We start from the raw sequence: 15,587 nt of genomic DNA, 5'->3' as shown, positions 1-15,587 counted from the left end.
AATATTACACACTTGACCTTTAAGTGGAATCAATTTTTTTTAAACAATATGAATCTTATGGCAAAATGTTGACTTACCCTGATGGTGTCCAACTCCTGGCCATTCCCCCTGATGACCTCACGAGCACGGCACTCTTAGCTCCTCCCCCTAGTCCTTCAGACCCAGCTCCAGGGGACGACGATGAGTTCAAGAGGTTTTTCAGTATTTCCAGGTTCAGATTCTCCCGTTTGCTGCTTCCACTGCTTGTCGCGCACGTGTCTGACTTGGCATTGTTGTTGGACGCCTTCAAAGGTACGCCGCCTCCATTTCCTCCTCCACCAATCCCTGCACCTCTCTTGGACAAAAGGGCATGAGCCAGGGGAGGTTTGGCCAGGACGGGGGGCTTAACGGGCTCCTGTTTTGCATTAATGACCTCCTGACTCTTGACATACTTTGCCTTGTCGGCCTCCAGTCTCTCAACAGCACTGAGGCGCTTCGGATTAGGTTCCACCTGTGACACACAAACAAAACCTTCAAGCCCTTCTTTTATTTCTTACCCTTCACCAAACACTGCACTTTCAAGGAAAAGCTGCATTCTTCGTAAAAGACAACTCTGTTATTTGTGTAGTTTGGTTTGTGTTTGCCAACCTCGTTGCACATTACGAAACAGTAGGTGGCAGTACGCACCTCAGAGCGGAGGAACTTTCCTAAAGTATTAAGAACTTGTGGTGGAACAATGAGTAAAACATTGAAGATTATGTAACCAAAGAAATGACCCGGGTAGTGGCTTCAGTTGAAGCATGTCATTAATGCTAGCTCACTCAAAGCTAACATTTAGCAATATGTTGGAAAATATCTCTACATTTTCTCTATTAACAAAGAAGCTGAAAAACATGAATCGCATTCAATGTCCGGATTCCTATAATGTATAATAAATAAAATTATAATAAAATCAGGTCATTAAATTTGTATCTTCTGGGCACATCCAGAAATATCCACAACAAAGACAGTGAACAGTCTATCAGGTGCATGTCAGCTGGTGGAGACCACACTTCCATAGAGGTCTAACCTTTGACATCAGTCGTCCCTTAGTTGAAGTAATAGTTACAATTGTATCATATAAGAGTTTACTGAATTGACTTTTTAATACTAGTTGAAAATACACATCCACGCATGCATACACAGACAAACTACTGCGTTGAGGAGGTTGAAGCACCTGTCTTCTGAAGTAGTCCGGGCCCTTGTTGAGTATTCGCAGGGGGACAGAAGAGCCAAAGGGTGTCGCGGAGCCAGCAGCCTTGCTATCTGGAAGGGCTGGAGCCAATGTCTCTGTCGGCATGGCAACAAGGCGCCTGGGGTGGCCGGCCGTGGTGGCAGGAGGTAAGAGGGGGTTCGTGGAGGGCGGGGGCTCCAGAAGTCCCCCAAAACATGAAGACCCAAGATGGAAAAAGAGAAAAGTCTAGAAAGAGATCATCCCTCTGGCCTTCCTCATCGTCTGCTGCACCCTGTGGGACTGAGCCCGACTCAGGCTGTGGACCGGGCTGTGCTCAAAAATGCTTCTGCATTGTCTGAGTAGTGTCTCTTTCACCAGATTGTGGCGCTAGAGATCTATTTCACTGGCCTTTACCACCGGGTCTGAGAGGAGAAACGCCCTCAGCGAGTTTTACTCACTGACTTATAAGCAAGATAGAACGACTGATAAGAGTGACAGAGAGAGAGAGAGAGAGAGAGAGAGAGAGAGAGAGAGAGAGAGAGAGAGAGAGAGAGGATGAGCGTGGTAGCAGAATGGAGAGAGGAAACGGTGGTGGCTATATGAGTGTGGAGGTGTGGATGATGCTGCACGACTCCACCTCTTGCTTAGTCTTCCCTCATCAAGTCACACCATCTGAAATAGACAAAAGCAACACATTTAATGGTGCAGAATCTTTTTCAGTATATTGTGCAACATTATTTTGAGCATTGCTTCGCAATATACATTTACTAAACAATATTGATGCAGACAAGGGAAGATCTGATCTAACCACAAAAACACTCTGAAATCTAAACAGAAAAAATTAGATAAAAAAACAAAAAAACAAATATAAAGAAGACAATGAAAATGATATTGCAAATGAAACATACTTGTTAAGGGTTGATACAAACCACAATGTTTTCCCCTTTAAACTCAATGAACATTCCAACAATGAACTTTCCAATAACGTCTTCACCTAGCAACTTTGGAAGGACATTGTGGACTGCAAGTGTTACTCACTGCAAATGACAGCGACCGCAAAGAATTGTTGCTACACACTGACTGGCGTGAGATGGTTGAGTCAAGGGAAATTCCTGCCAAGTTCGTCAGTTCTGTCCGGGGATTAGGAACTTTTTCCTTGTTGTTAAACAACAAACAACACGAACTGACGACCAGTGGCTGCTAGACCTTTTCCACAGGTGCGACCAACATGTTGACTGAGCGTAATGGAAAAGACAAAACCATGATCAATATGATGTGCTCAGTTAATACGTTCAAATGAAAGATGTGAACTACTGTATGTGCTTTAAGCTGCAGCACAACTTAAAAAATGCTCCATCAGACCAGAAGATCAAGGGAAGGTGTATGCGCAACTTGACAGTGCACGCCACAATATGTCCAAGAGCTTCAAGTGGAAGGGGTGAGAAATTTCAGGTACCTTGGTGTCCACAACATTTCGGAACTTACTTGGACATTGACCAGCCAAAGCTGACCAAGAAGGCCCAACAACAGCTGTACTTCCTCATGAGGTTGAGCAAGTTTGGGATGTCACACAGAACCCTTGGCAGCTTCTAGAGCTGCACTGTGGAGAGAATCCTGACCAGCTTCATCCCCGTCTGATAGTGCAACACCTGCAGAGGGTGCGGAAGACTGTCAAGATCACTTTGATTCCACGGCTTTCACTGCAGAGCCGCCTCCATCCTCAAGGACCCAACCCATCCCCAGCACAAACTGTTCACACCTCTGTCCTCAGGGTGGGGGTACAGAGGCGTGAAGAGCAGGACCTCCTGATTAAAAAAAACCCTCTTTCGTCCCCTCTGCATCAGACTTCTAAACAGCTAAACAGGAGTTTAAAACATGGCTGTCACGCAAATGACGCTTCAAACACACTCAGGCCAGACCTTCCATTCCTCACTTCTAGAAACTCAGCCAAGCAACTATCCCAGCTGCCTCTGATTGGCTGACAGCTTACGAGGATAAGAGGAAGCCCAGCCCCTTGCATAGGGCCCCCTACCAGCTGCTGCTGGCCAGGGGCAATAAAGGGGCCCAGAGACACAGCTGATATTGATCCATATCAACGGCACAATCAGAAAGACCCACAGGCACCGCAATGACTGATTGGGAATCTCCCTAATTGGACCTTTACAGTCCACTTTCCGCGGCAGCAGTACTTGTGGTTCTCGTCAAATCAATGCGAAAATGAAGCAAACGTATCCATGAGCATACAAAAAGAAAAACATAGAACAGGAAGGAAACAGAAAACAATAAAGTGGGAAGTTTCAACACGTATCTGACATCAAAAAGTCGTAATACCACCACAAAGCATCAAAAAGTTTACTGCACATTAATTAGTTCAGTGGATCTGCTTCAGGGGCTAAACAAGATACATTTATTTGAGTGTGTTCACACGGGTGTATTAAATAATGAGACGTTGACTCGCTAAGATTGGAGTCAGTGACCTCCAACCTCCTGGTTTCTTCCAAGTCGCCCTGATCAGGGCACAGATATTTTCCTCACCCTCTGAGTCCATGGAACCACTTCAGTTTGCTGACCAGCCAAACAAATCAAACGACAATGCTGTCTCCCAGGAGCTGCACACCACCTTCACACATCATGACGGGCTGGATGGGGGATGTGAGAATGTTTTTCATTGATTTTAGCTAAGCCTTTAATACCATAGTCCCTCCCAAGCTCCACTCCAAGCTGACAACACCAGGACAGCTCCATGCCTGCTTTGATTTCCAGTCCAATAGACCTCAGGTGGTCTGAGTGAGCAATTACACCTCAAGCTCCCCTACATTCATCCTGCGATGAACTGGCGACTTGTCCAGGGTGTCACCCTGCCTTCGCCCTAAGACAGCTGGGATAGGCTCCAGCAGACCCCGTGACCCTGAATAGGAATAAGCGGGTATAGAAGATGAATGATGATGCTCCCCCGTGGACTTTGAGAGAATGAGATGGTGCTTCACTCAGGTGAAGCAGGATGAGGATGGAAAGGAGACCGGAATCGGCTGGCAGGAGGAGATCAATGGTGATTTTTAGAAGAGCTGTTTCAGCACTGCGGAGAGCGCAGAAACCCGACTGGAATGCTATTGCAGGAAAGTTGAGAGTTTTCAAGAATTCTAGCGAGAAACCAAAGGTTGGAGATGGGATGGAGGTTATTGAGGTTGTTGGGATCTGTGCTGGGTTTCTTTAATATTGGGGTGATAGCAGCTGTTGTCAGAGGTGAGGGAACAGTTCCAGTGGTGAGAGATGAATGTATGCGGGTAATAGGAGGGGCCAGAGAGTGGATGGTGGATTTAAGCAGGGTAGTTGGGAGGGGGGTCGAACTGACAGGTCGATTATTTGGATGTTTTAACCAGATGAGTGATTTGAGTGAAGGAAGAAAGATCTAATGCTGACAGTAATTGGAGAGGGGACACCTGATGGATTGTGAGCAGAGCTGGTAGCGAGTTGCTGATGGATAGTCTCAATTTTGACAGCAAAAAAAGACGAGGGTGTTACAGAAGGCAGTGGTGTGCATCTGTGGAGGGAGTGAATGAGAAGGTTGAGTGACATTGTTCAGGAGTGAAAACAGCTCCCTTCAGTTGCCATGGTTGGGATTGATTAAGCCAGAGTAGTAGGAGGACTTAGCCTGTGAGATGGAGTCCTTGTCATGGAGAATGTAGTGATGACATTGTTCTTTATGTACAGTGAGTCCAGTCTTATTGTCGAGGCGTTCATTTGTGGTTACAGTGAAGGCATGACTGTAGTTCATCGTACAACAATAAAGCCCTCGTCACTGATCAAACAAACACACTGTTCTAGAGCAGCACCAGCTTGGCCCAGATCACCACTCACTTGACTTGCAACCTTCTCACCTTCACCTTCTGCCAGACTCAGCCTCATCGAGCTGACCCTTCACCTCATGCTTGACTATGGTGACATAATACACAGGTCTGCATGCAAAGGTACCTTCTAAACTTGACACCCTCTGCCACTCTGCTATCCGGTTTGCCACAAACGCTTCCTTCAGTACACACATCACATCACTCTGGTCCTCACTCCACACCTGTCAGAACATGCACTGGTTTACCTTCATCCACAAAACCCTTCTCAGTCTTACATCCCCCCTATCTACATCACCTGTTGCACCCTTTATCAGTCACACAGCATACCTGGTCTTCACATTCACTGAAACGTGCTGGAGCCTCCACGTCCAATGGTCTTGCATCATTTCAGTCTGCTACCGCTTGTGACTGGAATGCTCTGCAAAAAACCCTCAAACTGGACCAGTTCATTGCCAGAATTCTCAGAGCTGCTCTCTCAGACATTTCACTGACTCCTGCAACAGTTTTTCTTCCATGTATGCCCTGGCTGGCAAATTTCCAGGAATGCAGCGTTTCCACTTGGCTTCATTTTTGCAGGCCAGAACTTAAAGTGTTGTGTAAGAAGCGATGGCAACGATGTGATTTTTTTTTTTACAATATAACTAATGATAAAATTATCACGCAGAGAGAAATCCACTTATAGTATGTTCTTTAATTATTCTGTTTCAAAACAACAACAATAATAAACTTGAATAGAAAACAGAACAACACTGTGTAATAAAAAAATAGTCTGTTTTGGAAATAATTGAAAAAACTAAAATAAAATGCTTAATGGTGTGTTTTGTTCTAGTGATCTTCGAATCTTTTGGTCCTTCAGACCACGGAAGTGATGGTGACTCGCCGTTACTGCTCACCGAGCGTTATGACCTTCGAGCATTCCTTGGAATTCCGGGCCCTGTGTCACGAAGCGAGATGAATTTTTTTCTGGGTCGCTCAGATTACCCAGGGTTGATTTACCCTGACAATGGTCAGTCACCATAATCGGAATTACGTTGCTGGTTATCGAATCAGTAACTCAACCCAGGTTTGTCTTGTCGAGACCCAGGGTGGGTTTCTATTATTATATGAATTTGCTTTAGGTCGGTCAGTGGGAACAGGCGCCTGGCATGGACATATTACTGCTGTTTAATAAACTATTGGGTCGAGGAAAATCTTTTCACACCGCAACTCTGCCAGCCAACGAGACTGTTGAGCCTTTTACCAAACACGATTGGGTAGAGGGTGGTTTCACAGGTCAACTGTTCACCCCAGAGAGCTTCGGAGCAACTTGACGGTTCACAACAAAAACACCTTTAGGTCTTGATACTGTGTACTGACTGTACAGGCTGCACAAGCCCCAGTCTGTCCAGACAACACATTTTCCATTGTTCCACCCAGAAAAGCAAAGGGCAATCATATGAGCACACATAGCTTCCAAACACCTTCTCTTCCACAGATGTGTCGCCCCAATATTGGATTCAGGGGCATTCGTCACACCCAAATATTATATTGCAAAGGAGAATGTTTGATTTTGAAATATTCAACTCACAAGCTCTTATTTTGAAAGCAAACGCAGCGGTGTCACTGTCCCCGCTCCCCATCTCTGAGAAGAACTTTGAAGAAAATAAATAAAACATGGACATAAATAATAAAAAAAAACACATTGTGGGGTGTCGTCAACCACCTGTACTGAACAGTCATTTTAGACAGTGATGGGTTTCACAACTGTCACACACTGTTGCTCTCAACTAATATGCTGCGACTCATAATAAAGTGTTGGCCGCTGATGGTACAGGAAGAATAATCTCAGGCCTAAATTGTGACGCTCAAACATGCACAACTCTCTCGTTCCAAGAAGCCTTTGAAAAAGAATCACAGAAATCAAAACTTTTTGGGAATGTTTGCAGTGTAATTATGTCATTATTTATGAAACCAGATTCCTGATGTTCGTCTCCGCCAATGTTGAACTCCATACTACAGCCTTGCATTTAGGTATATACTGTAGGTAAACTGTTTGTTTTTGGTTTTAAGCACCTTTTCTGCAATCTGCACATTTCTCAGTTAAGACTGAGTCTGCAGGGACATGCAGGGAAAACATTTGTGATAAACACTGAGCTCCATAATCTCAGCAATCAATATTCTGTCCTGCATGGATCAAACTGGATTATTCTGGGTCTGAAACGGGGCTCATTTTCAAACAGGGTTAATTTCGTGCATTCATCAAACTCCTGGATGGCAAGCACTAAAGTCACATGTGAATTACTTCCAGTGAGCGCGTTGTCACGCACACTCTACATTATACTTTGCTCATCACCACTGTGGGTGCACATGTAAAATTGATCATTCCTATAAATGATAATTGGTGTGATAAATTTGATGTGACGTTTAGGACAAACCTTAACTTTAAGATAGCGCAGCAGTGTTGCTCAAGATGGTGTTAAGACAGTGACGCTGTGTGGGAAAAAGACAGCAATATTGGGGATTAGGGTTGAAAGTTATCAACTAATTGAATTATCAACTTCATGAATCGTTAGTTGATTGACCTTATCGTTCGATTAACAATTAATTGATAAGCAGCAATTCTCCTGAGAACCTAAATGTCATAATGAAAAGTGTGTAGGGAACGCGTTATTATGCCCTGCAATAATGTTGAGGCTCCAATGTGACCCAGTTTTACATCAGAGAGGAGTAGAAACAGGCCAAACATTGATCCTCTGACTTTACGTTGGCTTCTAATGGCTCACATTTCACTTGTTCTAGGTATATTACGACCATCTCAGTACCTACAGGTGAATTGCTCTTTCCTGCCACTAAACCGTTACAATGATATTCACAGCCCGTGTAAGAAATGTTCAATTCATTGCGACTAATTTGATTTCATCAATTCAATTCTTAATCGCAATTAATGGATTAATTGTTAACATTCCCACTAGCTACCAACATTGTTCAATAAAGATCAGGAAAACCAATGGTGCGACACCAGCACTAAACATTTCAACTACAGATATTTAATGCAACGCAAGTGACTTGAGTTTTATCCACTGCCTTGGATAAGTAAGTCAGTAAGTTAAGTTTTATTTATTCTTTCATACACGGAATGCAGCTCAAACCGCTTTACAATAAAACACAGGACGAGCAGATAGAGCCGTGATCTGTCTAACCTGTGATAATATATGACACACATAAACTCCATCATGATTCAAGACGTCCCATCATCAGCCAACCATAGCAAGGCTGTCTTCAGGAAGTTACAGACCTCTGGTTATGATTGTAACACAAAAGGAAAAGTGTCGGCAGAGAGAAATACATAGCGGAGGTCCCTGTGATATTATAACGTCAGATACATCCAATCTACTACGAGTTTTACACGCAACCTGCCACGTAGCCTCCCCACGCAGAGAAAGAAGCAGGTCCGACCGGCAGATTAGTGATGACAAGCAGCAGTTGCGTTGTTATTTGCCATCGACAGTTGTACCGATGGGCAACACAGAACTAGCGGACAGTGTCATGTGAAAACCAAGCTGCTCCTCGCTAACCAAGCCCTAAAACGTTCAAGGGGGGGTGACTCAAACTCCAGTGAGTGTCCAGTGGCTTCAGTTGCTCGCGTTGAGATTCCGCTCCAGACATCGCGGTTAAACGATGAAGAAGTGTTTTGGTTTTCCACACGACGCGGCCACCCACTAAAAATAATACCTAATGCGGGGATGGCGAGGGTGGGTGTAGATGTGCTAACGCACAGAAGGGCTGTGTGTGTGTGTGTGTGTGTGTGTGTGTGTGTGTGTGTGTGTGTGTGTGTGTGTGTGTGTGTGTGTGTGTGTGTGTGTGTGTGTGTGCTAACAGCAGCGTCCAGCTCTGAGCCTGCAGCACCCAAATCAAACTGTGGCGCAAACACCGCGACGGCACAACGCAAACACTTGGCGGACTCCGAGGCACCGTTTGCGTTCGATGCGATCTCCATGTCAATGTACCGAACAATGGCCATTATACAACATGACCGGGGATGATGAGGTGGATAAACAGGTCATGCATGCCGTCAGCACTTTCACAAACGTCCCAGGAATCCGGCAAATGTCGCGCAGCCCAGTTAGCATCACAACTCCAGCGGTAGTTGAACTCACCTCGGTGTCCAGGCCGGCAAAACAAAGGATGCTGCCGCCGCCGCCGCTGCGGTTTCTTTCCGTTAGATTGGTGCGTCTGTTCGGCCTGACAGCATCCTCTTCCTAGCCAACAGCCTCTCGCTCGGTGGAGGAAACAACAAGAACGCTTCCGGCTCCTGCTTTCACAATAAAGGTTTGAGGATTATTCTTGTAATTTGGGCGGGGGGGGGGGGGGGGGGGTAATGATCTAGAAAAGGAACTGATGACATTTTAACCTGTGAGAGTGACGGTTGTGGACAGTATGCGTGTAGCGTCTCCTTCATCGAACGGAGGAGAATATTACAATATAGAATAGAATGCGTGACGTCAGACGTTGGAAAGCAACAACCGCTGTATAAGACAACAACACTGATAGCGGTTAGCTGCTAGCAGCTTTGAGGGCGCTATCAAAGCAACTTCCGGTCTGGGTTCCACTAATGCGGCGAGCTTGACGCGGCTGACAGCCGCTCGAACTCTGCTGCATTCGGGCGAGATAAGAAGCACGACGGCAGTGGAGGCCGCGACTGGCTGCCTTCTCGTCGCACTTTCAAAGACAGAACTGGCTGAAAATGTGACCAGCCTCTCTTGAACACTCATCAATGAATGGCAACAACTAAGCCCCTTAATGTTGCTTTCTCAGAATGTTGGCAGGTTTTTTTTTAAGCTATTTAAATCTTCCCCCGTGAGCTTAAATGGATCCGTCCAGGTTTTAAAGGGCCAGCAGAGCTCGAAGTTCGAGACGCCTCCTCGGACGGCATAGGTCAGTGTTTGCAGGAGAGCACTGAGATGCTGAGAGGACATCTGTTACCTAGAATATCTTACATTAAGGGTTATTAACCAGATATGTACTCAGATGGTTCAGTAAATCACATAAATTAGTGCAAGGACGCAGTCATAATGTGTCAATGTGTGCATGTAGTCTGAGCAAACAAGAAAGTTACAAAAACTGAAATCTTTTGTTTTGGACTAAAATTGTCTCCCTTCAAAAGCTCAATATACTCCATTCAGTGTCTTTAGTTACATCAATGAATTAAAAGTGTTGTTGATTGGATTATGTTTTTGACTTATTATATTGTCCAGCAAAATCTGTTATCGTGTCAGGCTTGGGTCCACGTCTATTCACCATATAGAATTCTATTGGGATGGGTTCCAGCAGAGCCCCACAAACCTGAGTGCAGGAGGAAGCGGGTATTGAGAATGAATGGATGGATGGATGGATGGATGGGCTCTAAATAGACTAGAATTAAACTAGAATAGAATACCTTATTGGTCCATGTTACCTTGCCCCAACTTGGATGCAAGACTTACTGCTTTGATTTAAATGATGCAAGACCTCAAATCAATTTCACTGCCAAGTTGGGACTCATAATCTCCAAAAGCGAGTCATACTGCACTGCAGTGGTTACCACTCTAGACCCAGGATCAGCCCCACATATAGACCCACCGGCAATTCTGAATTGTTTTTTTGGGTGGAAGTGCAAATTTGACCAAAAGCACAGAGATGCGGGGTTAACACAGAAAGAACATTGGCAACGTTCAAAAGCATTGAATGGGTTTGTCAATTTAAACTGCATGTTGACAATGTAAAACCCAACGAGAGCGACTCAGAAGCCGTTCTCCTCCACTGCTTTCCTCCGCGATGAAGCAACACACTGGCGAGGATGTATTTCACAACAGACCAGGAGGAAATGTGGGCCTGCTGCACTGAAAGAATGTTTATTCTGTAAATGGAACACACATTCACCCACTGCCTCACACAGCTTTGTGGCTGTGTTGTAATGTGAAGCACCCACCGCACACGCACACACGCACGCACACAGTGTTACCTAGCAACAGTGGAATACCGGTGACACACACAGTGCTGCTGTCATTACTGACTCATACAAAACTGGGCTGTGGGAACGGAGGATGCAAGGTGCCGTGGTGTTGAAACCAGGTGTAGAGGTCGCGCTGAGTTTAGCTCCTGGGCTCAGACCGCTAGCCTTTCATGCAATAATAGAGCAGGGGCTCTGGAGAACTTCAATCACATCTGTCTTCCTCAATGTGATTGGCCCTAAACGTGCACCCACCCAGCATCCCCCTTAATAACTGACATGATCTGCTTTTCTTCAGCGCGACTCCCACATGACATAAAGGAGACAATAGACAGCGCAGCACCAACCCATTTCTGCCTCCTCTGTTCTTACGCCCACCCGTAGCTTTCACAAATGATGTTAATTGTCAGTGACCGCTCAGTTCCCCTGTCAATCATGTCCCATGTTTTTTTTTTTTTTTTGCTTTGCTTGTTAACTTCCAGGGACTGAGGAGGAAGAGACAGCGTTAAAATAAGAAATGCTCCTTGAGTTTTGATTTTCAAGACTGAATGAGAACTTTAGTCAGGATAATCTTTGTTTATTTATCTGATCCGATGTAATGTGAATAATGGTAATACATACGACAGCAGAAATGATTCACATTGGCACAGGTTTCATGGAGTGGATGCCCGTCATGACACAATCCTTTGCTGTAAACAGGCTTTGCAAAAGGTGGACACTGGCTTGTGCCTGCTACAACTGCAGAGATAAATTATCATTATTGGCAGACCTCAGCGTTTCTACACTAGCAGTCAACAGTTTGGGCCCACCCTATGAATTGAATGTCTTATCTTTCATGACGAGTCACCCACGCCACCAAGTGACACTTCTGAGGAAGGCGGAAGCTCCGCTGAAGCATGTCGAGGTAGGACAAACAGAACCCTCGTCTGAAGAAAAGAAAGACACAAACCTCTCAATCTCCAAAGTTGTTTCTCAGTTATTGGGTACTGGCCCAATCTAATCCTTGGCGGGCACTGTCTCTGTTCCGTCTGGAGCGATGACATAGCCCAGGAAGTTTTAGGATGTGACTTGAAATTGACATTTCATAGTTTTTAAAAATAGGCGTAGCAGTACCCTCCTGGCATGCCCTCAATGTTCTTGGACATTGAAGAGTTGATTAAAACATTGTAGAGATTAACGGAAACAAAGTAACCTATCAAATCCCTGTGAAGATCATTTCCACTGTCAGGTGTTGAACATTTTGATCCTGTTGTCCCAGATGTCGGCCCTAGCAAGTGATGACTTGCCTTAAGACTTAGCTGGCTCCATACTAGCCGGAGTGGACAATCTTTGTTAAGCACTAGAATTGGTTGGTACGAGGGGCAGAGATAGAACTGAAGGCACTGAGGACATTGGTTCTGAGGACATAAGGTATTTGGAAGGAATGATGGTATGCAGAACAAGCAGGAGTCCGAAGCACCAAGCTAAGCACGTGGAGGTCTGGTGAGAAGACAGAGATCCAGACAGGAAGCTGGACCAGTGGCCATCTGGGGAGCCATGCAGGCTGACTAGCAGGCCAGGTCTGATGGAGGCCATTGGGATGAAAGGTGGTAAGAGTTCGATCTTAGATTAGCCTCAGCCTGGCATCTCAGCCCAACTGAAGCCCCGTGCATCCTGTAGCCCTGCTGAAACTGGGCCTGTGACTGTGAGTCTGCAGTTACACGCAAGGAGAGGAGAGAGAGAGCGACTGGGTGGCTGAGGAAGCCACAGACTGAACACTCTCTGTGGCTGCATGTGTGTATGTGCACCACTCTTAGACTGGTGACACTTCACACTACTGTCGTGTCACATGCAGCGGATGTTCAGCTCAGATTCAGTCATAGACGCAGAGCAGGGAAATGGACTGAATGCAGTCTTGGCTTAGCCTCTCTCAGGAAGGAAGGAAGGTCATAGCTGCAGGCTTATTTTCAAGCAAGAGCATCTGGAAGAAAGACTTTGCAGCATAAAAGCTCAACTTACTGGCAAAGTTTTAAAATAAAAGCAAAACATTTCCAAGAAGACATTTCTTTTAAAGTGAGAGCTGAGATAAGAGTCCCAAGCGCCCCAAAGACACTCAGGCCCATGGGATTTGGCTATTGAGCTCTTCCTGTTTATTTTCCAAATCTTGTTTGACTTCTCAGTACAGCCAGTGCGCCATTTCTAAAATTAATAATTAGGATGGAGATTATTGTGATTGGATTACCCTGTTAGGACTTTAACTGATTGGACGCGTTTATATGAGAACTCTTATGTACAAAGTTTTTCTCCATAGTTGTTATTTCACGTTGTGTAATATCCACTTGGTTTCGCTGCTTCCATTGTTGTATATTACAGTAGAGTTTTTGTCCTATCATATTTCAGCTGGCTGGTGTTGCCAGGCTCTGTGAAATCTGCCTTTGGCCAGCAGAATCAACACTGAAAGTAAGTGAACGCACCACCGTCAATTGCAATAGCCAATCAGATCTCAAATCTGTGATGCCAAGGCAAGTTAGCAGCTAGCTGTTTAGCTAGCTGCTTTACGCTGAACGTCACACATACGTGCCCTGTGACTGGATAAGAACCTGAGAACCTTTAAGACTGAAGTCAACCTGGAGATCCAGGTGCCACCACGACGGCTGAAGGAGAAGATGAAGATTTAGTTGCTGACTCATCTGCAATTTAGAATGTAAATACTGTGGCGCATTCACGCAGCAGCTGCAGCAACGTGTTCAATTGATTAATAACTTAAGAGAATGTCTAGTAATCGTCTTGTTGTCTTATTGAAAAAACAGTGCAGATGTGCAGTTTACTGGATTGGTTTGGTCAACAGTTTGAGCTCACTGCACTTTTGGTGGACTTTGTTGAGGAATCTCCTGAAATCGCCTTCTTTATATGTAAGTCAGTCATCAGTGGCCTTAGTTTCCTTATTGTGAATTGAAATGCTCCACTAAGTCCCCTATGTGAAGGGGATGCAATGTGTCAGTGTGATTTTGTATGGATTCTCCAGCTACAGTGTGAGGGGAATATGAGGTGTATGAATTTAGGGACTAATTATGACATCGCTGATGGCCTAAACTTGAAATAGTCCGCTACTGATTTATATTTATAAACTTGTTTTATTGACTGAATTATTTTATGCAGTGACTGAACAGCTGCGTGCAGCTGACAGGTGACCCAGTTCAGGGAAGGTTTCTTTGATTTCCAATCGGATAAAAATAGAGCAGCCTGATGATGGTTCTGTCTGAGTGTCTCTGGTGTTGTGTGTAATAGCGGTTAAAACACAACACTAGGTTCATAATTCCACCATCACCACTTCACATTCTTTATTAACATGACTCCAAAATGAACTCCCAGTCTCTGCGTTGCTGATCCAACGTTGGCCTGATTGCCAAGCCTGAGGGATTTGGGGCTTTTGGCTGCCAAATGTTCCAATATGGACCTCTAGTCTATGTACTAGCATGCAGTGATGCCGGGTCTGTACTGATACATGCAGTACTTGAAAAAGCCAATTCAAATCAATTCATATCACTGTCAGTGTACCACTGAGATGGTGGGCAATGAGTTATGAATCGGCTGTGTTTGGTTTACAATTTATAACTGAAATCAAAGAACAATAGTTATTTTCCACTACAACCACAATCAAATCCAATTTCTGGCTATTAGCTTTTGGCTAATGTGCTGCCTCATGGTCTAAATCAGCGTTTCTCAAATGGGGGGCGGCGACCCAAAAGTGGGTTGCGGAGCTATTTTGATTGGGTTGCGGCTTTGTTGGCGGTTTCCTCTCCTTTTTAAATGTTTGAATTCAAAGACTTTGATCATTTATTCACTAGACGTAAAGAAAGTGGGCCAGTGCCGACTTCATGATAAGTGAAATAACGTGGGTCCTGAGACTCCACCAGCTGAGAACCACTGGTCTAAATCACTGTCTAGAAGTCTCCTGGGGATTTCATAACTCTGAGTCTGGGGCAGACCCTGAGACATCCCAGAATAAGCTGTGCTGTGCTCAGGAGAAGTCCATGGATTCATCTGCTGTTGCTCAGGCTTGTAACAGATACATGTAGGCCCCGACAAATTGTTTCTTTTAATCATGACATGATGAGGCTAATTGGCATAAATCACTGCAAACCATGTTGCTTTAAACTGAAAAGAATAGCCGGATATTTAAAAGTATATTCTAGATTTTGAACAAGCCCATGAGTATTTGGGACTCTCCCTCTTTTTAAGGCAATGGAATTTGCCTTGATCAGCCGTCTGCAGTGAAAGACCGTCAGTGGTCTACATGGAAGTACCAGGCAGGCTGTCCTGTGTGGGAACCTGGCGACTGTGTGAGTTGTCAAGGAGAAGCTCCTGGTTGTAATTACCAACATGTGTCTGTTCCTGTTTGAACTGGCTTCCACAGCAGAATCTCAGCAGATACAAAAACAACATCAACAAACTAATCCATACCCTTTCACTAATACTGCATGAGAGTTTTCCCAAAGTTTTCCTCTATGTTTTCCCAAAATATGACCACATTAATAACTAATCCTCTCCATGGAAATGTGAGGAACTGCGTGCTGCTGCAGGGTGAACTGTAATTCAT

At 44.9% G+C, this 15,587-nt stretch overlaps 2 protein-coding genes across 3 annotated transcripts in view; one reads left to right on the top strand and one right to left on the bottom strand.

Annotated features, from left to right (window-relative positions):
- fam110b (family with sequence similarity 110 member B) overlaps positions 1-9,573 on the bottom strand; it is a 160,410-nt gene extending 150,837 nt beyond the window's left edge. Inside the window, exons 1-4 of one of the 2 annotated variants that reach the window (XR_012925558.1) lie at positions 9,431-9,573; positions 9,177-9,331; positions 1,196-1,864; positions 78-490 (exon numbers count right to left, since the gene is read on the bottom strand). Coding sequence is in view for 1 of the 2 variants with exons in the window: in XM_076015538.1 (XP_075871653.1) it covers positions 78-490; positions 1,196-1,318 (536 nt within the window). In the remaining variant the exon portion in view is untranslated. Of the gene's footprint in view, positions 1-77; positions 491-1,195; positions 1,865-9,176; positions 9,357-9,430 lie in introns of those variants that run through there. The other variant, XM_076015538.1, reaches the window with a different exon arrangement.
- LOC142881318 (NACHT, LRR and PYD domains-containing protein 12-like) overlaps positions 1-15,587 on the top strand; it is a 195,500-nt gene that overhangs the window by 33,076 nt on the left and 146,837 nt on the right. The gene's annotated exons all lie outside the window — the stretch shown is intronic.

Source organism: Nelusetta ayraudi, unplaced genomic scaffold (genome assembly GCF_046127955.1).
Source record: "Nelusetta ayraudi isolate G7.1 ecotype Tasmania unplaced genomic scaffold, CSIRO-AGI_Nayr_v1 ptg000190l, whole genome shotgun sequence".
NCBI classification, from domain to species: Eukaryota; Metazoa; Chordata; class Actinopteri; order Tetraodontiformes; family Monacanthidae; genus Nelusetta; species Nelusetta ayraudi.
The sequence above is the reverse complement of the archived record's forward strand: the minus strand, read 5'-3'. Positions and strand labels throughout refer to the sequence as shown.